The sequence below is a fragment of the Oryctolagus cuniculus genome, chromosome 14 (assembly GCF_051225735.1).
Source record: "Oryctolagus cuniculus isolate XC-2025 breed Fujian yellow rabbit chromosome 14, ASM5122573v1, whole genome shotgun sequence".
Taxonomy (NCBI): Eukaryota; Metazoa; Chordata; class Mammalia; order Lagomorpha; family Leporidae; genus Oryctolagus; species Oryctolagus cuniculus.
In genome coordinates, this window is record NC_142880.1 from 36,178,052 (window position 1) to 36,201,687 (window position 23,636).

At 43.1% G+C, this 23,636-nt stretch overlaps 1 protein-coding gene and 1 long non-coding RNA gene across 8 annotated transcripts in view; one reads left to right on the forward strand and one right to left on the reverse strand.

Moving 5' to 3' along the window:
* Positions 1-2,326: 2,326 nt before the first annotated feature.
* On the reverse strand, positions 2,327-3,497 carry LOC138845150 (uncharacterized). Its single transcript, XR_016220618.1, has 3 exons — positions 3,362-3,497; positions 3,039-3,159; positions 2,327-2,913 (listed from the first exon to the last, which is right to left on the reverse strand). It is a non-coding gene; the product is annotated as an uncharacterized LOC138845150 (long non-coding RNA).
* The window catches only part of FAM169A (family with sequence similarity 169 member A), an 86,469-nt gene continuing 66,313 nt past the window's right edge, over positions 3,481-23,636 (forward strand). For 2 of the 7 annotated variants that reach the window (XM_089313117.1, XM_089313118.1), the window contains exon 1: positions 3,752-4,151. In XM_089313117.1, the coding sequence (XP_089169243.1) occupies positions 4,008-4,151 (144 nt within the window). In that variant the 5' untranslated portion in view covers positions 3,752-4,007. Of the gene's footprint in view, positions 3,726-3,746; positions 4,273-4,429; positions 4,500-23,636 lie in introns of those variants that run through there. The other 5 variants (XM_089313119.1, XM_008274546.5, XM_089313121.1 and 2 more) reach the window with 5 other exon arrangements.

The window sequence follows — 23,636 nt, forward strand, 5'->3', positions numbered from 1 at the left end:
ATCTTGGGAGTGAACCAGCAGATGCAAGACCTCTCTCTCTCTGTCTCTATCTCTTTCTGTAACACTGTCTTTCAAAGAAATAAAATAAATCTTTAAAAAAAAAGTGAGGGGCCGATGCTGTGGCATAGTGGGTAAAGCCGCTGCCTGCAGTGCCGGCATCCCATATGTGCACCAGTTTGAGTCCCAGCTGCTCCACTTCTGATCCAGCTCTCTGCTATGGCCTGGGAAAGCAGTAGAAGATGGCCCAAGTCCTTGGGCCCCTGCACTCACGTGGGAGACCCAGAAGAAGCTCCTGGCTCCTGGCTTTGGGTCAGTGCAGCTCCAGCCATTGTGGCCAACTGGGGAGTGAACCAGCGGATAGAAGACCTCTCTCTCTCTCTCTCTGCCTCTCCTTCTCTGTGTGTAACTCTTTCAAGTAAATAAACAAATCCTTTTAAAAAATGAAATCTGTGCATAGTTTTTCACAATATACATTTCCACGAACTTTTTGAAGATTCCTCATACCTTAATATAAAAGGGAAATTGGAGGTTTAAATTCCTTCACTTTGCAAAAGACATACAAACTTTTTTTTTTTTTTTTTGCCAGGCAGAGTTAGACAGTGAGAGAGACAGAGAGAGAGTTATAGACAGTGAGAGAGAGAGACAGAGAGAAAGGTCTTCCTTTCCATTGGTTCACCCCCCCAAATGACTGCCAAGGCCAGCACGATGCGCTGATCGGAAGCCAGGAACCAGGTGCTTCCTCCTGGTTTCCCATGCGAGTGCAAGGCCCAAGCACTTGGGCCATCCTCCACTGCCTTCCTGGGCCACAGCAGAGAGCTGGACTGGAAGAGGAGCAACCAGAACAGAATCCTGTGCCCCGACCGGGAATAGAACCCAGGGTACCGGCGCTGCAGGCGGAGGATTAGACTAGTGAGCCACGGCCGCAGCCTGCAACCTTCTTTCTTAGTCTCTCACTAGCCACAGAACTTTGTTAAAGATAATGCCCACAGTGCTTATTAAAACACAGATTCTGGGGCCAGAGCTGTGGTATAGAGGGCTAAGCCTCTGCTGCAGTGCAGGCATCCTATATGTGTACCGGTTCAATTCCTGGCTGCTCTGTTTCCAATGCAACTCCCTGCTACTGCACCTGGGAAAGCAGTGGAAGATGGCCCAAGTGCTTGGGCCCCTGCGCCCAGGTGGGGAGACCCAGAAGATGCTCCCAGCTCCTGGCTTCCACCTGGCCCAGCCCCAGCCATTGGAGCTATTTTGGGAGTGAACTAGCGGATGGAAGATCTCTCCCTCTCTCTCCCCTTCTCTCTATCTCTGCCTTTCAAATACATGAGTAAATCTTTTTTTAATGAAAAAACAGATTCTTTGGTCCCATTCTAGATCTCACTGGACTCTACCAAGGGTAGAAGCCAGAGAGCCACTGCAACAAAGAGCACAAGGAAGCTGACCCCACACTGAAGGCCTCTTTCCACCAATCCCCACCCCAGCTCTAATTTTAATTCTACTGTGGCATTTTCACACCAAGGCCAGGCTGAAAAAATGGAACATTGTATATTGTTTCAGGTTTGATGTGGGGGAAGCAGAAGACTGTCCTTTCTCTCAGCCTTAGCAGGACATGCCTTTCCCAGTGGGATCCACGGACCTTTGTGTTGAAAACTCATCTCTGTTCTGGTCTTTTTTGCTCCTTTCCAATATAAAAGAATCCAAGTATTTCTCTTGCTATTTTTCATTTTCCTATTCAAGCTTGAGCACTCAGAGGTTTGTGTTTGTTTTTTTTTTTTTCAATTTGCTTTATAGTTTTCTTGATTAAAGAGTCTGTTGTTTCTATATGCAAATTTTAACCTTGAAATCCTTTTTCATGCCAACGTTATCTATAGGAAAGACTTTAGCTGTTCATCTAATTGCTTGGTCTGGTAACTAAGCTGACATTTAACATGCTTTACAACACTGACACATAAAACTCAGAAAGCCAAGCAGTAATGTTGATGCATTCTGCTTTGCAATAATTTTCTAAATCAGTAAGTGAAGCTAGAGGAACTGTAGGGCTTTGAGGGGTGGGTAGAGGATAAATAGGTGTGTTGGGGGTGGGATTACAATGCCTGCCTAACTTTAGAACTTATTTACAGGTGTAAGTACTATTAATGTATTGGTTATTAATCTTAATAGTGTCCCCAATGTGTGGGATATGTCACCAAAACAAAAATAATGCACTGAAATTAGTTTTCAATTAAAAGGAGTTATGTCTTGTGCCTAAATATGATCCCAAATTATGTGGGATCCACTCCTAAAGTTAAAGTTACCTGACCTAACATAATGAGGGTCACCTTAGTGTAAAGGGGACTTTTAAGAGAAAAAAGGCTCTCCCTCAGGGAAGACAAATTACAAAAAGCCATCCCTCCTATGGCTGATAAAACATAAAGGCACTGGGTAGGAAAGCACAGCCTGGGCAGGATTTCAGCCTTTTCTTAAGCCCTCCTCTGGTATAGGACCTCGTGCAATGCCCAGGTGTATGTGGAAGCCACAGAACAAGGACATTATGGCATGGCTTCCCTGCATCACTTTCATCCACAGGTTGACCCTGCTGGAGCACTGGGCAAGAGACTCACTGATTCCATGGCTGTCTGGGCAGAGGTGTTTGCACAGCTGTGCAGGAGGAGGTCCTTCTCAGCCAGTCCTCGCTCTGTCTTAAGAGTATTTAATTACAACACTGTTTCTCAATACTTAAATAAATACATGTAAACTCTTGCATTCGTTAGTTCAAGAAAAAGATACCATACTTTTAATAAATGTTGAGAGCTTGGATTTCTTCAGGGGCAGTGTATTCTGCGCTGGACTATGAGGCGGACGAAGTGAGTTGGGGGGAAAGCAGAGGCAAGTGGGGAGAAGTCCTTGGGTCTTCTGGATCTGGGTTACTTTGATTACATTCTGCAAAGGAAAGGTCAAGATGAAAGGCGGGGTGTAGGGCCTCTCCAGATTGTGCATTGAGCCCAGCCTTGCTAAGGTGGCACAGCTTTCAGAAGGGTGGTAGGGCGGGGACTCGCAGTCCTCACCTGCTCCCTGAGAGCATCCCTGTCCCCAGGAGAGGGGAGTATGGCCGCGCCCGCCCTGGGTAAACATCAGGAAGGCCTGATCCGGGCTGAGATCCTGATCAGGAGATGTGCAAATGGGATTCTGCGAACGTTGACATTAAAGGAATAAGCAAATTCAGAGTCGTAGCCCCCGCGGCTTATCCGCATCTATTTTTATAGCTAAGCCAAGGTCACTCTTTAATACCGGGCAGTAGCCCTGAGCTAGGCGTCGCGCTGCCTGGTGACGGCGGTCGCGACAGCGAGAGGGGGCACGAGTGGCGCCCCGTGGCTGGCCGAACGCGTACCTGCCCGGCAGGCGCCTGCGGCCGGGCCCGGAGCGAGGCAGGGCGGCGTCCCCGGCGCCAAGGAGGGGCCGCACGGCGCGGGCGGGGGGATTCGCGGTGGGCGCGGGCGCGGCGCGGCTGCAAAGGCTGGAGGCGCTGCGGCGCAAGTGCGTCACGCCGGCGGAGGGCACGGTGGGCTGCGGCCGACCCGCAACCAGGAACCCGGCGTCCAGGACGAGGGGGAGGCGGCCGCACGCGCCAGGCAGCCGCGAACGGCGCCGCCGGGGACAGGCCGGAGGTCGCCAGCCCGCAGCCGCCGGCTCCATTCATTCGCGCGGCTCCGCCTCTTTTCCCGAGCTTCGTCTGCTCACGGGGCGCGTCCGAGGTGAGTGCGCTGCGCGTCCTGGCGGGGGCCGCGGTGTCAGGCCCAGGGTGCTGCGTCCGGGATCTGGCCGCCGCTGGCTTCGTCCTGGCGGCCTCCCCCGGGCGAAGACGCGGATGGCCGGCGGCAGGAGGCCCCTGCAGGCTCGGGCCGCGCAGGCCCCCGCGGGCCCTACGGGCCTGGGGCGCGCGTCCAGCTGGCGGCGGCCGGCAGGGGCCCGCCGAGGCGTGTGGCGCCCCCAGGTGCGCCGGCCTGCGCGTCAGCGCCACCATTTTGTGTGAGGGAATGCCTGCTTCTCCTTCCCCGATCGCTTCAGTTGCCTTCCACCTCGTAGTTACCGCCTGCAGAGCCCCTCCTCTCTCTTTGCCCACCCGGTGGCCGTGGGTTTTCGCTGAGTACCCTGAAGGCGTGGAAGGTGGACCTGATGAGGTGTGGAACTTAAGCCTCGGGACCAGCCAAGCAGGTGGTCCCCACAGAGATGCTCTGAGCGATCCCGTAACTACTTTTGGAATCGGTGTACTGTACAGATTCTCCCTCCTCTAGAATTCAGGTCGTTGCAGTTTTGTTCTCTCTCTCTCTTTTTTTAATCTGACCGTTATGAAGCTTTTCAGGGGCCCCTGCCTCTAGGGATGGAAGGGTGAAGCCTTGAGCCCTGGATGGTCTGGGTCTGGGTTACATTTACTCCCATTGTTGTCCTCTCCTTTCAGCTTTTGGAAATGTTGATGTTGGTGTTGGTGCCTGACAAGGAATGGATCCTAAGATAACCACCTGATGCAGGTCCCGTTCCCCCTTTGGGAGACCCTCCCAAAACCCAAATTAATACGCTCATGTGTGAGGATTTGTGGATGAGAGGGACATGTTGCTAAAAGATTACCCAAAGGAAAAGTTTTAATTGTGATTCTGTCGGAACTGTTACACAGTTTGTCATTTTCAGGGTTCCTGACTGGTAATTCCTCTTTTAATTTGTTGGCTGCTCGCAAATGTGTAAGCGCGGAATGCATTATACCCATGTCGTTTGTATTTTATCCCTGCACCACAGATGGGGATTAACATCTGGAATGGGGGCTGTTGTGTAATACATTTAGGCTGCAGGAGAGTTTGGTGTTGCCGTGCTTTTTTATTTTGAGGGTTTTTTTTGTTTTGTTTTTTTGTTTTGAACATCATAGGTTGCACCAGTCATCTTTGAGCACTGTATCTTGTTATCCTACTAGGAAGTGTTTACAAGAGGAAAGATTTTCAATGACTAATATGGACTACACTCAAGTTTTTTTTAACCTTTGCTGTTTTGTCGAGGAGGGGAGGGTGGGAAATGAAATGGTGAGAAGCACCTGGGAAAAGACCATTTGTAATGACTTCAGTACAAGCAAAGGTGAACCCCGATAGTCTCTCAGAGAGCTTGTAGTTTTTATAATGGGTTCTTCTCTTGATTGAGGACCAGTTTGAGGAGCTTAGAAATAACTTATGTGACTAGCAACATCAGTCTTCTGTGTGAGTGATCACAAGTTGTTTTACTCGTGGACATTAGGTTTGGACAGATTTCAGTCTAACCTTTGAAATAGTATTAAAGTCTTTACAAATGGTAGCCTTTCTTTAATGAAGCTGCAATACTTGTTTAAAGAGGAGAACCATGATTTGGAGAAAAGGAAATGTTTAATAATTAAATGCTTTTTGAGAGTGAACATTCCGCGGCACTCTCCTGAGTTGAACACAACTGTTACACCTTTACATTAATTCTGTGGATGTGAAAGTTGAAGAAATTAGTCACTAAATTAGTACAGTTGTATTTAATTGGCCCAAGATTGAACGTGATTGTAGTGTGCTTTTTATCTTTAAGGTAGTTTGAAAATTTGAGCATTATTTTTACCAGTGGTTGAAAAATTAGAGAAAAAACAGGATCTAGCACTTTTCTGCAGGAGCTCCTACTTAAATAGCCATTTTAAAGCCTTATGTGTATTATTTTCCAGCATCTACCTAAAAACACAAAAACTACTTCTTAAAAATAATTAGAATGTAAGAGAATTGAGTGTTCAGTTAGAGGTTCAAAAACTATCTGTCATGGATTGTGTAGCAAGCCACGATTGTTGATTGGGTAGAAAGTTAAAACCTTCATGTTCCTTTCCATCTCTAAGAGTCTGTGATCTAAACTGAGAAAAGGAATGTTATGATTATTGTGTTTAAGATGATGGATGATGTTCTCTCCACAACCATTAGGCTTCTTTCTCAAGTAAAAGGTTTGTTGATTTAAAGATAATCGAATAGCTAATAATATACCAAAAAGACATCATAAAGTAATTACACTCGTGTATGATGCTTGTTATATATTAATGTTAGCCGTCACAAAACACACCGAACGCCGGAGTAAGGGAAAAGGTTTATTGGGGAACACCCAACAGACTGGAGGGATGGGGCAGCAAAGGAAAAAGAGTGTAAGAGAGAGAGAGACAGAGGAAGGAGAGGAGCTAGTGAGGAGAGAAGATAGAGCAGAAAGAGCCAAAAGAGCCAACAGAGACACAGGTGCAGGAACAGGCCCTTTTAAAACCTTGCCTGAGGGCGGACAGGGAAGCCCGGAGTAGCAAATCCCTTTAGAATGGGGGTGGAGCTTCACAACAGAGGTTGAGCCATGTGGCCACCTAGCTTCCAGCAATGGCGGTGGCGGCGGGGGCTAGAGCTTGGGGATGTAAATCAGGGTATAGATCGCGCCATAGATAAAACTGTGCCAGTTTCCTAACAATACTCATGGAGTCTTACAGCTGGTACCTTAAGATGCATAGGGAATTACTCATCTAACCTGATCTGTTCTTTCATCTACAGAGTTTATGACTTAACCTGATCTGTTCTTTCGTCTAAAGAGTTTGTGACTTACCTAGGTTTCATCTTTTTTTTTTTTAAAGAATATTCTTTGGTTACTATCTGTTCCAATAAGGTGTTAGTTTTAGGTTAAACCAAAGTAGCTCTCAGCAAATATTGGGCGTTTGTTGTGTGTTGTAGGGCACAAAGAAACAGGTAAGCCCTATCCTCCTGAAGTCTATAGAGAACTGTTGTGGATTAAAATGTTAAAGATTCCTTAAAGTCTAAATGTGCCAAGATTTTTTGGAAATACAAATTGGAAAGAAATCAGTTTACTAAACCGCATTTTTTAAAAACACCAAATTGCGTGTCATCACACTTTATTGCAAAGTTCTAAAGTAAGAAATAATATAGAAAATTCATTTTCCAGCAAACACAAGTTGAGGGATGTACTCTTAATCTGGGACAAAAACATGAATGTATAATCTAGAAGTTCGGTTTTATAGGTGGGACAGACAGTAAACACTGTCCTGTGAATGAACAGAACAAAGTAATATGGGACATCCAGAGGAAGGGTGCATTAATTCTGTCTGAATGAGACCAAAAGGGCTTTACAGAATAATAACAGTTGAATTTGAACAATAGACGACTGATAATTTGCCAGAGATCTTTAGAGGTGTGGGACACAACAAACAGTCCTACCAAACACTAAAGCGCAGAGTTTACTGACAAAGTGACATCAGTTGAGCTGGCTGAAGTCCTACAGTGGTTTGGGGTCTGGTTGTGAATGGAGGCATATGAGTTTTGCTCCCTGGTAATGGGATCTAGAAGGAAAGAGTGGACAGGCTGAGGTGTTCCCTCTCTCCCTCTCCTCCTTCCACTCTTCCCCTCTCCCTCTCTGTTTCCCCCTCTTTCTCCCTCCTTCTGTCTCTGTTTTTGTTTGTTTGGGGGGAATATCATTGTGTTGTCAGTTTAAAGGCCAGATTGGGATAAAGAAATGTTAGGAGCCCTTATGAAGATCTAGCAAGGCTCTGAAGCAAGGCAATGACAGTGGAGGCAACAAAGAAGGGGCTGGATTTGAGAGAAATTTGCTGGGCCAGCGCCGTGGCTCACTAGGCTAATCCTCGGCCTGCGGCGCTGGCACACCAGGTTCTAGTCCCGGTCCTGGCGCCAGATTCTGTCCCGGTTGCCCCTCTTCCAATCCAGCTCTCTGCTGTGGCTGGGGAAGGCAGTGAAGGATGGCCCTGCACCCGCATGGGAGGCCAGGAAAAGCACCTGGCTCCTGGCTTCGGATTGGCACGGTGCGCCAGCCGCAACGGCCATTGGAGGGTGAACCAGCGGAAAAGGAAGACCTTTCTGTCTCTCTCACTGCCTGTCAAAAAAAAAAAAAAAAAAAAAAAAAAAAGAGAGAAATTTGCTGAAGTAGAAAGGAAGCATTTATGATGCAAAGATGTGTAAATTTGGGACAGTTCTTAAGCTTCTCTGAGTCCTGGCTTCTTCAGCTGTAAAAAAAAGATGTACTTTGAAAGCATATTTGAATAATTAGAATATGGGTGATTTCAAAAATGTTCGTGGGAGGATGGAAGTAAAAGATAAGTTTACCTTGGTACCAAACCATTTTGAAAAATGCTTGCAGTTTTTTTTTAAATAAAAATACACAATTTTCATGAGCTTTTTGAAGACCCTATGATATACATGAATTTCAAAAAATTATTGCACCAAAACTTACTTGTTAATTCCATTTTCCATGAACTTTAGGCAGGGTGGCAGAGAGAGAGAGAGAGATCTTCCATCTGTTGGTTTGCTTCCCAGATGGCTGCAGCAGCTGAGGCTAGGGCAAAGTTGAAGCCAGGAGCCAGGAATTCCATTTGAGTTTCCCAACTGGGTCACAGGAACTTTAGTCATCACCTGCTGCCTCCCAGGTGCCTTAGCAGGGGCTTGGATTGGAAGTGGAGTAGCCAGGACTCAAAACTCTGATGTAGGATGTAGGTATCCCAAGTGACTGCTTAACCAGCTGTGCCTTAACACCCACCTCATTTTTCAGACTTTCTTAAAGCTCATTCTCTGACCTTTGATGTTATTAAGCACATCATCAAATTCTGTTATGATGGTGAATGGTTGAATTGATAAGGGAGAGGAATGACTGACTGTAGGATGATTTCTTTAGATCTTCGTGTATAGCTGGGTTGATGATTGCTTTAACAATAGATTGTGAAAAGATGAAAAAATAGCCATGCAGAGGGAGAGAAGTTAACTTTGGGCATGTTTTGTTTATTTAATTTTTTTTGAGGGAAAATCCAGGTAGAGATATTGAGTGAACTGTTGGAAATACGCATCTGTCCTTCTGCAGAGAAATCTAGGCAGATATTATAGATTTGGAATCTACCAGTGTATATAGTTGGTAAATGGAGCTATCTGGTAAGATTCTTGAGTTAGAAAAAGAAATGTGGAGCAGACAAGGTTTATCGTTATGTGAAGTATTGTAGATTAAAATGTTAAAGGTTCCTTAAAGTCTAAATGCATAGTTTTGAAAATATGAATAGGAAACAGATCATTTTAGTGGATTACATTTTTTCTTTTTTTTTTAAGATTGATTGATTTATTTTGAAGGCAGAGTTTAGAGAGGGAGAGACAGAACGAGAGCGAGATATCTTCCGTCTGCTGGTTCACTCCCAAGATGGTTGCAACAGCCAGGGCTGGGCCAAGCCGAAGTCAGGAGCTTCATCCAGGTCTCCCATGTATATTCAGGGGCCCTTCCACTGCTTTTTGTAAGGTATTAGCATAGAGCTGGATCAGAAATGAAACAGCCAGGACTCGTATGGGATGCTGGTGTCGCAGGCAGTGGCCTTACCTGCCTCGCCTCATCCTCATCTCCAGTAGCTTGCATTTTTTAAGTGCCAAATTACATGTAGGGGGATCCCTGAATTTAAGGGTTGTGCAGAGGAAAGGTGCAGTTGCTGAAAAGAACAGCAAGGAAAGAAACTAAAAAAGAACAGGAATTTGGAGAGAGTATTGTCCTGGGTGTGAAGGAAGGAGAGAAACTTAAGTGGCAGAAGGTGGTCAGGTGAGTCTGGTTTTGTCATAAGGTCAAAAAGAGTGAGTACGAACATAACCAAATAAGTTTGGGGTTGGAAGTTTATTGGAGGTCTAAAGAGGAGTAATATAATGATAAGGATAGAAGCCAATTTAGGAATAACTAGGAGTGAGGAAAAAAGTTAATGAGTTTGATTTGTTACTCAAGGGAGAATTTTATAGTCTAAAATCTCATATACCAGTGCTTGCAAGTCTGGATTGAATCCCCCTCCCCCATAGACCAAATTAATTTATTCTGCAACTTAAGTTAACAGTAGTTATTAATCAATATAGTTTTACAATTTAAGTCAGGCTTAGGTTCGAACCCTGGCTTTGCTGTTTCTAGTTGCATGACTTCATAGGATACTTATCTCTCTGTGCCTCATTTTTCTCAACTGTGGAAGAGTGGTTAGAACCTCTCTGAAAATGTGTTGACAAAATCAAATGTGGTGAAATATCTAAAGGTGAGCTATGAATACCTCCTGTATGACAGACACTTTGTTGAGTGTCTGTCATACATTTTAAAAGCAAACATTTACATCCTCATTTTAAAAATTAATTGTGGCTTATATAACACTTGTTGGAGCTTTTGATCTACATATGATAAAATATAATAATAGGTTGAGTTGATAAAATTCTAGTTCAAAATTAAGAAAACCTTCGATTTTTTTTTTTCCTTAAGAGTACTCCCCACTTATCACAGAGGATACATTCCAGGACCCCAGTAGGTGCCTGGAGCCATGGATAGTGGCGGTCTTTGTTTTTCTTGAATCTACGTATCTATTCTAAGATTTAATTTATAAGTTAAGCACAGTAAGAGCTTGACAACAGTAACTAGAAATAAAATAGAATGCTTACAACAATATACTGTAATAAAGGTTATTTAAAACTTACACATTTTTTTATTTCTGGAATTTGCTGTTCAGTGTTTTCAGACTGCAAGTGACTGTGGGTAGCTCAAAGTGTAAAAAGTGAAAATGTGGGTAAAGGGGACTGCCAGTTTATTGAAGTACAGAGAAATGTTTATTCTTGAAAAGTTAAAATAATTCATATTGGGGGCCAGTATTGTGGCATAGTGGGTGAAATTGTTGCCTATGATTCCAGCATCCCATATGAGTACCAGTTCGTGGCCTGGCTGATAAACTTCCCATCCAGCTCCCTGATGTCCTAGGAAAAGTAGCATAAGATGGCCCAAGTGTTTGGGCCTCTGCCACCACATAGGAGACCTATAAGAAGCTCCTGGCTCTTGGCTTTGGCCTGGCCCAGCCCACACTGTAGCGGCCACTTGAGAAGTGAACCTGCAGAAGCAAGGTCTCTCTCTGTCTCTCTCTATATATATATAACTTTGACGACTGAATAAAATAAAATTAAAAAAATAATTCATGTCAGCCCCCTTTGTAGCTGTTGTAGATACCAGACTAAAAGCCTGTCTTCTAGTTTTAGAAGTCTTAGTTATTTATGTTCATGAGTGGAAAATGTAGCTAAGTTGAGTAAAAAGCACCCAAATTTTAGACATCTTGCTGTTTGGCTTTGTAATGTAAATCTCTCTTGAAATTCATTTCAAACCTTGAAAAAAAAAAAAGAAATGGAAGTGGTTCTAAATAAATTTTGTTGGGAGAATACTAATTTCTTATTTTAGCTAAATAACTTCTAAGAATGGAAAAAGGTGCAGTTCTAAAGTAATTCATATTGTTTTACAGTTTCACATACAAGTGACCACTCAGTTGAAGTTTATATATTCTCAGCCTCCTTTCCTGAACTCTGATACTGGATTGGATGGAGTTACAGGAAGTTCTTGTGTCTATGAAGAGCACCTACAGTGAAGCAGAGACATACCAGCTGTAACTAACAGTGACTGGTCTGTAGAACTTATTGTTGGAAAGTCCTAGTTCTTTTATCCTTTAGAGATATGCGGGGTAAGCCTTAAGTTTTCATCTGCATATTGATTCTACAAACTTTTGAAGGGTAGTTTCCTTGCCTCCCTCCTCAAGCTAGATTTATTTTTCCAAATTCATGTTTCATCTGTAAAAGAATTTTGAAATATTTTTTCATCCTGGTGTTCTCCATTGGAGGCAGTACAGTTTTTAAGTTTGACATTTCTTGAAATGTGCCCATTGGAATAGAATAAAATACTGCAGATGCTGTTTATCCAGAAAATATGTAAGGATACTTTTCTTCTTTCTCCTCCTCCTTCCCCTCCTCCTCCTCCTTCTTCCTTCCTTCCTTCCTTCCTTCCTTCCTTTCTTTTTCTTTCCTCCTCCTCCTCCCTTCTTCTTCTTCCTCCTCCTCCTCTTCTTCTTCCTCCTCCTCCCTTCTTCTTCTTCCTCCTCCTGCTCCCTTCTTCCTCCTCCTGCTCCCTTCTTCCTCCTCCTCCTCCCTTCTTCCTCCTCCTCCTCCCTTCTTCTTCCTCCTCCTCCTCCCTTCTTCTTCCTCCTCCTCCTCCCTTCTTCCTCCTCCTCCTCTTCTTCTTCCTCCTCCTCCTCTTCTTCTTCTTCCTCCTCCTCCCTCCTTCTTCTTCCTCCTCTTCCTCCCTTCTTCCTCCTCCTTTCTTCTTCTTCCTCCTCCTCCTCCTCTTCCTCCTCCTCCCTTCTTTCTCCTCCTCCCTTCTTCCTCCTCCTCCTCCCTTCTTCCTCCTCCTCTTCCCTTCTTCCTCCTCCTCCCTTCTTATTCCTCCTCCTCCTCCTCCCTTCTTCCTCCTCCTCCTCCTCCCTTCTTCCTCCTCCTTTCTTCTTCTTCCTCCTCCTCTTTCTCCTCCTCCCTTCTTCCTCCTCCTCCCTTCTTCCTCCTCCTCCTCCCTTCTTCCTCCTCCTCTTCCCTTCTTCCTCCTCCTCCCTTCTTATTCCTCCTCCTCCTCTCTTCTTCCTCCTCCTCCCTTCTTCTTCTTCCTCCTCCTCCTCTTCTTCTTCCTCCTCCTCCTTTCTTCTTCTTCCTCCTCCTCCTCCTCTTTCTCCTCCTCCCTTCTTCCTCCTCCTCCCTTCTTCCTCCTCCTCCTCCCTTCTTCCTCCTCCTCCTCCCTTCTTCCTCCTCCTCTTCCCTTCTTCCTCCTCCTCCCTTCTTATTCCTCCTCCTCCTCTCTTCTTCCTCCTCCTCCCTTCATATTCCTCCTCCTCCTCTCTTCTTCCTCCTCCTCCCTTCTTCTTCCTCCTCCTCCCTTCTTCCTCCTCCTCCTCTTCTTCTTCCTCCTCCTCCTCCCTTCTTCCTCCTCCTCTCTTCTTCCTCCTCCTCCCTTCTTATTCCTCCTCCTCCTCTCTTCTTCCTCTTCCTCCCTTCTTCTTCTTCCTCCTCCTCCTCCTCTTCTTCTCTTCTTCTTTCTCCTCCTCCTCCTCCTCTTCTCTTCTTCTTCCTCCTCCTCTTCTTCTCTTCTTCTTTCTCCTCCTCCTCTTTTTCCTCCTCCTCCTCCTCTTCTTCTTCCTCCTCCTCCTCTTCTTCCTCCTCCTCCCCCTCTTCTATATTTATCTATTTGAGAGGCAGAGAGAAAGATCTTCCATCTGTTGGTTCACTCCTCAATTGGCCACATAGGCTGGAGCTGGGCCAATCCAAGCCAGGAGCCTCTTCCGGGGGGGGGCCCCAGACATGGATGCAGGGACCCAAGCACCAAAGCCATCTTCTTCTTTCCCAGGCCATAGCAGAAAGCTGGATGGGAAGTGGAGCAGCCTCGAACCGGCACCCACATGATATACCACGGTACCTGCCCCAAGGATACTTTTCTATCACTGGATCTGGGCAGTCATAACCCTCATGAGGAACTCCTCCTATTCTAGAGTCATTTTGCCTTACCTCACAAGAATCTTAGCTATGATTCATTTTGAATTTAGTATCATCTAAATCTCAAGGTCGTCTTATTTGTGTCTGTCTTTCAGCAATGGATAATTTTTAAGCTATAATGCAACTTAGTGAATTTTATTTTTCCCTTAGCTCTGTTTTGGAGTAACTCATTAAAAAGATTGGTAAGCATTTTGTCTTGCCAATTTGATTTCCTGTTTATTTCTCTGTTTTGGAGTAACTCATTAAAAGAAATTGGTAAGCATTTTGCTTTGCCAATTTTGTTTCCTATTTATTTCTCAGTTTCAACTTTAAAACACATGATTTTGTTTTTATTGTTTAGTAACTACTTAAAAATTCTTAAAAAGATGGATCATAATGATTAGGGTAGATATAGAAAGAGCCTATATTTTAAAGTTTTCAAAAAAAAATCTCCTGGGGCCAGTGTTGTGGCAGAGTAGATTAAGCATCTGCCTGCAGCACTGGCATCCCTTATGGTCATCGGTTCTAGTCCCTGCTGCTCCACTTCCAATCCAGTTCCCTGCTGATGGCCTGGGAAGGCAGTGAAAGATGACTCAAGTCCCTGGGCCCTGCACCTGTGTGGGAGACCTGGAAGGAGCTCCTGGCTCCTGTAACTGTGCCACTCACTCTCAAGTAAATAAATAAATCTTAAAAAAAAAACTCCTAAGGAATGAGTAAACAATGTTAAATTCTGTAATAGTTGTGTTGCACTTAGATATGTCATGGGTTGTAGTGGCTTTTTGTCTTGACCTGGGAACCTGGCCACCACATTAAACAGATTGCCTACGTTCAGAGCCTGACTCGGCCACTTTCTCTCTGTGCCTAGATTCCTCATTCAGAAAATGTGTCCAGGAATAACTGCCTCATAGGGTCATATTGAGGAGCACATGAGATGAATGTAGGATATTTAGCATGAAACCTAGTGCAACGTAAGCACTCATTAATTAGTGGTCTCTTGCCATCAGCATCAGAAAACATATTCTGGGTTTAAAAAATAATTATACATGAAATTCTGAGGATTATATACCTCTTTGTGAATTAAGACTTCTCTTCATAGCTTCTAATGCCAGTTAAGCTGTAAGTGCTTTGAAGAAAGGAATTAAGTGTAGACCTGTAAATAAGGACATCAGATTATTTGACTCCTCCCCACTTTTCATTTTTATTTATTTATCTTTAAAGATATATTTATTATTTATTTGAAAGTCAGAGTTACAAAGAGGCAGAGGCAGAGAGAGAGAGCTTCCATCTGCTGGTTCACTCCCCAAATGACCGCAACAGCCGGAGCAGGGTTGATCTGAAGCTAGTAGCCTGGAGCTTCTTCTAGGTCTCCCAGGTGGGTGCAGGGGCTCAAGGACTTAGGCCATCCTCTGCTGCTTTCCCAGGCACATTAGCAGGGAGCTGGATCAGAAATGGAGCAGCCAGGACTCAAACTGGTGCCCATATGGGATGCCAGCACTGCAGGTGGCAGCTTTACCCACTACACTACAGTGCTGGCTCCTATTTTTATTTATTTTAATTTTTTAAAAAGGTTTTATTTATTTATTTCAAAGGTAGAGTTAGACAGAGGGAGAGACAGAAACGTCTTCCATCCGCTGGTTGACTTTCCAAATGGCTGCAACAGCCAGAGCTGGGCTTTTCCGAAGCCAGGAGCTTCTTCCCAGTCTGCCTCATGGATGCAGGGGCCCAGGCACTTAAGCCGTCTTCTACTGATTTCCCAGGCCATAGGGAACTGGATTGGAAGTGGAACAGCTGGGACACGAACCAGTGCCCATATGGGATCCCAGTGCTGCAGGCAGAGGTTTTGCCTACTATGCCACAACATTGCCCACCCCCCCATTTTTATTTTTTAAAAATTATTTATTTGATAGAGTAACAGAGCAAGAGAGTGAGCTTCCATCCTCTGGTTCACTTCCAAAATGGCTGCAAACCAAATAAAGTCCAAATTATTTAATCTGGTGTTACTGGCCTGTTGTGTTCGGGCTCAGATTTATTTTCCTGGCATTTCTGCCACTGTTTGTCTTTCTGTACTTTAACTCCTTGGATAAACCCAATTACTTGCCATTCTCAGTGTGCTTTTGGTTTCATTTAACATGTTTTCTCTTTCTAGAGGGTATTCTCCTGTATCTATGCCTGTTGAATGACTGTTTTTTGTTTGTTTGTTTGTTTGTTTGTTTTTGTCTATAAGCAGGTCTTTGACTACTCATCTGTGGCAGTTCTTCCTCCTAACACCAGCATAGTTTATTTATCCAAACTTTTATTGGGCCACTTATTTATTTAATAAACATGTATTGAAATTAGAAAGCCTACATATTTCTTATATCTCCTTCACATCCTGAAAAGAAAATGAGAGGTAAAAGAAGAATTTTAAATTTTTTAAATATTTATTTTTTATTTATTTGAAAAACAGTTAAAGAAGATGGAGAGATGAGAGAGCAAGTGAGCTTCTATCCAGTGGTTCATTTCTGAAATGTCCCCTCTGGTTGGGGCTGGGCCAGGCCAAAGCCAGGAGCCTCGAACTTCATCTATATATGCCATGTGGGTTGCAGAGGCCAAAGTACTTGGGCCATCTTTTGTTGCCTTTCCAGGCACATTAGCAGGAAGCTGGAGCAGCTGGGGTCTCAAAAAGGCATTGATAGGAGATGCCAGTGTAACGTTGCACTGGTGGCTTAACTCACTGTGTCACAAATTGATCCCTGAGAAGTGTTTTTAATTTGGGTAAGCAAGCCCAAGTTTACAGGAGAGTAGCAAGAGCATGTGCATGGAACCATGGCTCCAAGTATAACGTTGGAGAGGTCTAGAAAGGAAAGAGAATTGACTAGGCTGTGGTTCAAAGGTTGCTATTTTTCCAAATTGGTGTAATACTCTGCAGATAGTGGAACCCTTGGTTACAATTCTTAGTTATCTAGTGAGAATATTGGGGAATAGGGCTGGGAGGTGGTGGTGGTTGTGATTTATGAAATTTCATAAATACTATGCTAAAATTAAGCACCAAGTTTTGTTTTGTTGTTCATTTTTTGGAGGGAAATGGGCATTATTTCCTTTAAATTTTAAACATCAGTCTCTTCCTGATTCTAAGTGAGATGAATCTCTGTGCTTATGTTAAAGATGCCTGCAACAGTGAGTATATAAACTCCTGTTTTTAAAAAAATTGTGTCTTTGAAATTTCTGTGCCAGATCCCTGTTAACTTTAATAAAGCCCTGTAAAATCAGATATATGGTAAAGATGCCAGGTAGAAAAGAAAAAGCTTTAGATTGTCTAATACTGAAATGGGCAAAGTTTTATGGCACTAATTTAAATAGTCCTTATATTGTCTTTCCTGATCTTTGTAAATTGCTTTTGTGGGACTGTAAACGGTGTTCAGTAGTCGGCATCATGAGGTACTAGAGTTGTTGCAGGTTCTAGAAACAAGTGTATTATTTCCTTTACCACAGTATACTATGTTTCTGCTTCTTTCTCTCTTAAAAAAGATAATCTATTAATTTATTGTTAGACTTTTGTAATTGTATCTGAGGAGTGTAAATAGCATTCTCTATTTCCTGCTCTTAGTGTATGAATAGTAATATAAGAACTTAGCATCCATTTCTGTGTGGGATAATTTAGTATTTGTGTTCTATTGGGCACCTTTTAAATATTACTTTTTTCTGGATGGTATTTTAGCCATATGAGTTCTGCTTTGTTTCCCCCAAGTAGAACTCAAAAGAACCCAGGTCTGCCTATCTTCGAGTTAATATGCAGGAATGTAACCTAGATTTTGCCTGTTAAATGCATCTGTGAGAGATTGCACCGCAGAGTGAGCCCCTACAGAAAGGAAGCTCTGAATGGAGGTGTACATTCTTCCCTGTGTCTCCTCCCTTGGAGCCCTCCCCTTCTTCCTGTACCAGGAACAACTGCTGATAACAATATAATTTTATGTTTTTACAGGCTTATCTGTACAAATACACAACAGTTTTATTTGTAAGTGAATTTGTTTTAAAAATGTATGAAAGTGGGCTGGTGCCGCCGTGGCTCACTAGGCTAATCCTCCGCCTGCAGCACCGGCACACCGGGTTCTAGTCCCGATTGGGGTGGCGGATTCTGTCCCAGTTGCTCCTCTTCCAATCCAGCTCTCTGCTGTGGCCCGGGAAGGCAGTGGAGGATGACCCAAGTGCTTGGGCCCTGCACCCCATGGGAGACCAGGAGAAGCACCTGGCTCCTGGCTTCAGATGAGCGCAGTGCGCCGGCCACAGCAGCCAATAGGGGGTGAACCAACAGAAAAAGGGAGTCCTTTCTCTCTGTCTCTCTCTCTCACTGTCCACTCTGCCTGTCAAAAAAAAAAATATGAAAGTGGACTTTTTAAAAAATTCTAAATGAGTTTTTCCTGTTTTATGAGTGATCTATTCATGCTCTTTATTTCTTTGCATTTTAGCTTTAAAAAATGTATTATTTGTCTATAGTAAGATGTTAGTTTCTGTGGGTTATACAGGTTGTAATTTGTTTTTGATTTTTCATTTTCACATTTAAAAATTTTAATATGTTTTCAGTTATTAGCAGCAGCTTATTCCTCAACCAGAGATTATTTTTCTCTATATATTTTGTGTTCAAATAATTTGCCCTTAGGTAACACAGCTAGTTATTTTGTCACTTTTGCTGAAAAGTATACTCCTTTATACAGTATTTTTTTAAGAATTTATTTATTTGAAAGGTAGAATAACAGAGATAAGGAGAGATAAATCTTCCATCTGCTGGTACACTCCCCCAGTTGACTGTAATGGCTGGGGCTGGGCCAAGCCAAAGCCAAGAGCCAGAAGCTCCATCCCAGTCTACTGCATGGGTTGCAAGGGCCCATCTTTCACTGCTTTCATAAACAAATTAGGAGGGAAATGGATTGGTAACAGAGCAGCTGGGACTTGAATCGGCACTCCAGTGTGGAAAAACTGGCGTTGCAAAGCTGCAGCTTAACCTGCTGTGCCACAATAGTGCCCATAAATAATATTTTGTACCACCCTTATCTACACAGAAAATCTTGTGCCATGATTAGGTTTTCTTTTTCTTTTTTCTTAGTTTTTTTTTAATTAATTGTCAGCCATAAACAACTCAATATATAATCACAATCAATATTAGTGAGATATTTTACCTTTTTAATGTAAGTTACAAAAATTCTGACTTGCTGCATTTCAAGTCCTTTAGATCTTATTTGACAAAATATATAATGTGCACTTAGGAGCCAAAACGCTAAACCAGGGCTCCAGAACATCAGGCCCACAGGCCATTTAAAGCCTGCAAAATTGTTTGGTCCAGCCCTGCCAAGGCAACCACAGGTAGGACTCGAAGTTCACTAAAACTATATAGCAGGCTAATTTTTAAATTGATAATTTAGGGCCGGCGCCACAGCTCACTAGGCTAATCCTCCACCTTGCGGCACTGGCACACCGGGTTCTAGTCCCGGTCGGGGCGCCGGATTCTGTCCCAGTTGCCCCTCTTCCAGGCCAGCTCTCTGCTGTGGCCAGGGAGTGCAGTGGAGGATGGCCCAAGTGCTTGGGCCCTGCACCCCATGGGAGACCAGGATAAGTGCCTGGCTCCTGCCATCAGATCAGCGCAGTGCACCAGCCGCAGCGCCTCAGCCGCGCCGGCCATAGGAGGGTGAACCAACAGCAAAAGGAAGACCTTTCTCTCTGTCTCTCTCACTGTCTACTCTGCCTGTCAAAAAATAAATAAATAAATAAAAATAAAAAAATTGATAATTTAGTATGTCTCATGAATGATGATAAAAATATCCAAATGGTCCTTGGCAGATAAAAGGTTCCCAACCTCTGCATCTCCTAGTTAAGTTAGTTTCTAAATCTCAAATTTGGTGATGAAGGAAGGTTAATAAATAGCCCAAATGCAACAAATATTTTTATAGAGATTAATTGTAACATGGACATATATGGGACGATAAAGCTTTACAATAGCAAAATATTTAGTTTTTAAAAGTGTTTTTTCAATTAAAAAGAAAGATTTTAAATAACTGTTAAGAATACCTGAAGGTTATTAAAAAGTTATAAAATATTTTAAATCATTTATTTTTGTATTTATCAACCTTTATTAAACAAAAGGTCACTTAGAAAGACTTACTAAAAATGTACCTGTCTTAGCTCTGCTTATAAAAATTCTGATTTTAGTACGTTTTATGTGAATCTGGGAAATTGTATGCATATATTAGAAATCCCCATTGTTACTGATGTAAGTGGCCCATACACTATCTTGAAAAATACTGTTATAGTGTCTACAATGATTTAATTTTTCCTTTAGACAGTAGTCTTGTTTTTCTTTTAACATTAGCCTTCTGAAGAAGTAAAATTATGAAAATCTTCTATGGGTTCTGTATCTTAAGGGGTGGGGAACCTTTTTTCTGGTAAGGGCCATGTAGATATTTATATCATAATCCGTGGGCTATACAAAATTATCAACTTAAAAATTAGCCTACTGGGGCCAGGATTGCGGCATAGCCTGTTGGGCTGCCACCTGCAGTGGCATTCCATGTGATCACTGGTTCAAGTCCCAGGTGCTCTACTGCAGATCCAGCTCCCTGCTAATGGCCTGGGAAACAGTGGAAGATGGCCTAAGTGCTTGTGCCCTGCCATTTACATGGGAAGACCTGGATGAAGCCATTGGTTCATGTCTTGGGCCTAGCAAAACCCTGATCTTTGCAGCCACTGGGGAGTGAACCAGCAAAGGAAGATAATCTCTTTGTGTTTCTTTTCTCTGTCTTTGTAACTCTGCCTTTCAAATAAATAAATCTTTAAAAAAAAAAAAAAAAAAAAAAAAAAAAACCTGCCATAGATTTACAGAAATTAGTCCCACCTGTGGTTACCTTGTTAGGCCAGACCAAATGATTTTCTGGGCTTTACATTGCTCCTGGGCCAGATTCCGCCCCCCCCCCCCATATATATATTGATCTATCTTGTCAACTTATTTATTATTTTTAAAGATGTATTTCCTTATTTGAAAGAGCTACAGAGAGAGCAAGAGATATCTTTGAAGATCATGCTCTGGTTCACTCCCCAGGTGACCACAAAGACCAGGACTGAGCCAGGCCTAAGCCAGGAACCCAGAGTTTCATCTGGGTCTCCCATGTGGCTGCAGGGGCCCAAGCACTTGGGCCATCTTCCGCTGCTTTCCCAAGGCTATTTGCAAGGAGCTGGATCAGAAATGGAGCAGCCAGGACTTGAACCCATGCCCAAATGGGATGCTCGTTTCACAAATTGTGACTTTACCTGCTACAACACAATTCTGTCCTCATCAATTTATTTTTTAACTATAAAAATTTAATATTTAATTCTTAATATTTTTGATGGTTCCTTTTTCTTTCTGTATGTTTTTAATTTCCAGCTATTGATGTGTTCATTTATAATTTTAAGTATTTATTACTTTTGCAATAGCATTGAATTTTTCTTTTGAAGTCCTAAACCATACCAAATTCTCAGTACCTTCATGTTTAAGCAGTTCCTAATGTAGAAGTATTTTCTTGTACGTGAAAAGTAAATTAAACTTTTGGTTAGGATGAACTCTTATAAGACTTTGCTATAGTAAGCAATCTTTAACCATTTTAGGACTACCTAAGATGCTGTGCTTTCACACATACCATTGTGATGAACGGAATGGACATAGGAGGCAGTTTTGCTGCTTGCTAGTCGTGTTCCATTGTTTAACTCAAGTGATTTGTTTTATTTTTATCATCTGCCAAGTGAAGATAAAGTACTCCTCTCTTGGGTTTTTGATAAAGGCTGAAGATATTGTAGGAAATAATTTAGTCATGTGCAGCATAATTGTTGTGAGCTAGGTTGGGCCTAAATTTTCCAGATTCTTGCTTTTTACTTAGTGAAGAATTTTAAGTACTGGTGCAAACATGGCATGCAATGTGATAAACTTTATTTACAAAGTGAGAAAAAATACACAGGCGAATTAGGGCTTTATTTAGGGAGAGTGGGCCAGGAATTAGCATACCCTGCTCTGGTTGTCCTGAGTCCATGAGGAGGAGAGAGCAAGCTTCTGTTCTACCTGGCTTTTTATGAGCTTAGTCCACCATTAGATTAGTGATTTTTATTTCAAAAGGTAGTTTTGCTTTCTACTCAAAAAGAGGAACAAGTATCGATCTCAATTAACTTCCTGCTTCACTATCTACAGATTTATAGGCAGTCCTCATGTACCGTTAATCCAGTTTCATTTCTTTTTTTAAATTTTTATTTATTTTTATTTTTTTATTATTTTTTTTTTTGACAGGCAGAGTGGAAAGTGAGAGAGAGAGACAGAGAGAAAGGTCTTCCTTTTCCATTGGTTCACCCTTCAATGGCCGCCACGGCGCACCACGCTGATCCAATGGCAGGAGCCAGGTGCTTCTCCTGGTCTCCCATGGGGTGCAGGGCCCAAGCACTTGGGCCATCTTCCACTGCACTCCCTGGCCACAGCAGAGAGCTGACCTGGAAGAGGGGCAACCAGGACAGAATCTGGTGCCCCGACCGGGACTAGAACCTGGTGTGCCGGCGCCGCAAGGCGGAGGATTAGCCTATTGAGCCGCGGCACTGGCCACCAGTTTCATTTCTTAGAGGACAGAAAAGAATTGTTGAGCAGAGTCGAGACCTGTTGGAGATCACCTGTCAGAGTTAAGGTAATGGTTGGATGAATCCGGGATTTAGGACCTTGTCTAGGGCAGGAGGGAATAGAAGAAAAAGTCAGTTTGATTATTGATCTGATGGGTACAGTGTAGGTAGGTAGGAAAGAAATAATTTTATTAAGAAAAGGAAGAAATCAAGAGAACAACCATAGGGTTCAGAAACTGGCTTTCTGTATAAAAGTTGGGTACATTGCTGATTACATTGCTTGAATACCTAACTTTTTCCTCAGTCTTGGAGACACAGTCATGAAATATTCGCATGAACTTGGGTTGGTTGAAAGGGTCATTATTTTCTCACTGAGAAATTTTTTTTTTTTTTTGACAAACAGAGTGGACAGTGAGAGAGAGAGACAGAGAAAAAGGTCTTCCTTTTCCGTTGGTTCACCCTCCAATGGCCGCAACGGTCGGCGCGCTGTGGCCGGCGCACTGCGCTGATCTGATGGCAGGAGCCAGGTGCTTATCCTGGTCTCCCATGGGGTGCAGGGCCCAAGCACTTGGGCCATCCTCCACTGCACTCCCTGGCCACAGCAGAGAGCTGGCCTGGAAGAGGGGCAACCGGGACAGAATCCGGTGCCCCGACCAGGACTAGAACCTGGTGTGCTGGCGCCGCAAGGCAGAGGATTAGCCTAGTGAGCTGCGGCGCCGGCCGAGAATTCTTTAAGCTCTAAACTGTCCATACTTCTTTTTGAATCTGGTCCCCTCTGTATAGCCCTAAAAGTAGCAATAAAGACTCTTGAAATTGAAATGGCTGTTTAGTGGTTAAGATGCCTATGTTCCACACCAAAATGTCTGGGTTCCATTCCTGGCTGTAGCTTCTGACTCTGCCTTTCCACCAATGCAGAGCCTGGGAGGTTGCCGTGATGGCTTAAGTAATTGGGTTACTGCTATTCATGTGGGAAACCTGGATTGCATTCATGGCTTCTGGCTCCTGGCTACCAGCTATGGTACTTGCTCAGCCATAGCATTTTGCATTAAGCAGTGGATGGGAGCTGTCCTTCCCTGTCTCTGCCTCTCAAAAGAAAAGAAGAATCATGAAATACTTTAGGAACTGAACTTAGGTTTCCATTTTTAGAGGGTATAGTTGATATCCAGTAATCAATAAATAAGGAAAAGTCACATTAACAGGGATTTGTTTTCCAAATGTTTTTCATGTATTTTGTTGTTAAGAGCAGTCATTCTTTCAAATAATTATTTAAAAAAAAAAGGGATAGCAGTAAAAGATGGATACAATGCAGCTGATGCTGATAAGAGCTCTTAGAGCTCTTATGTAAGCAGTCTGAATATTATGCCTTTGTACAGGTTAGCCAGGATTGATGAACATACTCATTTGCTTAATTTATAAATTATTCTGGACACTTTTTACACTTCACTGTCCATTCTGTGTCAGTTTTTTTGATGAGTTAGTTTGCTTGAGGCTGTGCTAAGCTTCTTCATTCATGTAGAAGCTATTTAGGCTTTTTAGTTTATCGCATGGGTAGAGCATAAAGTGCTTGACAAAATTTGATCTGACAGCTTTACAATTATGTAACATAGAACAGAAGCTTAAAAACAACAAAGAAGAGGAGGGGGAACCAAGAGATTTATCCTAACCTGTATTTCTCTCTGGAACCTTACCGCTCTATTCTTGGCTTTCTAAATT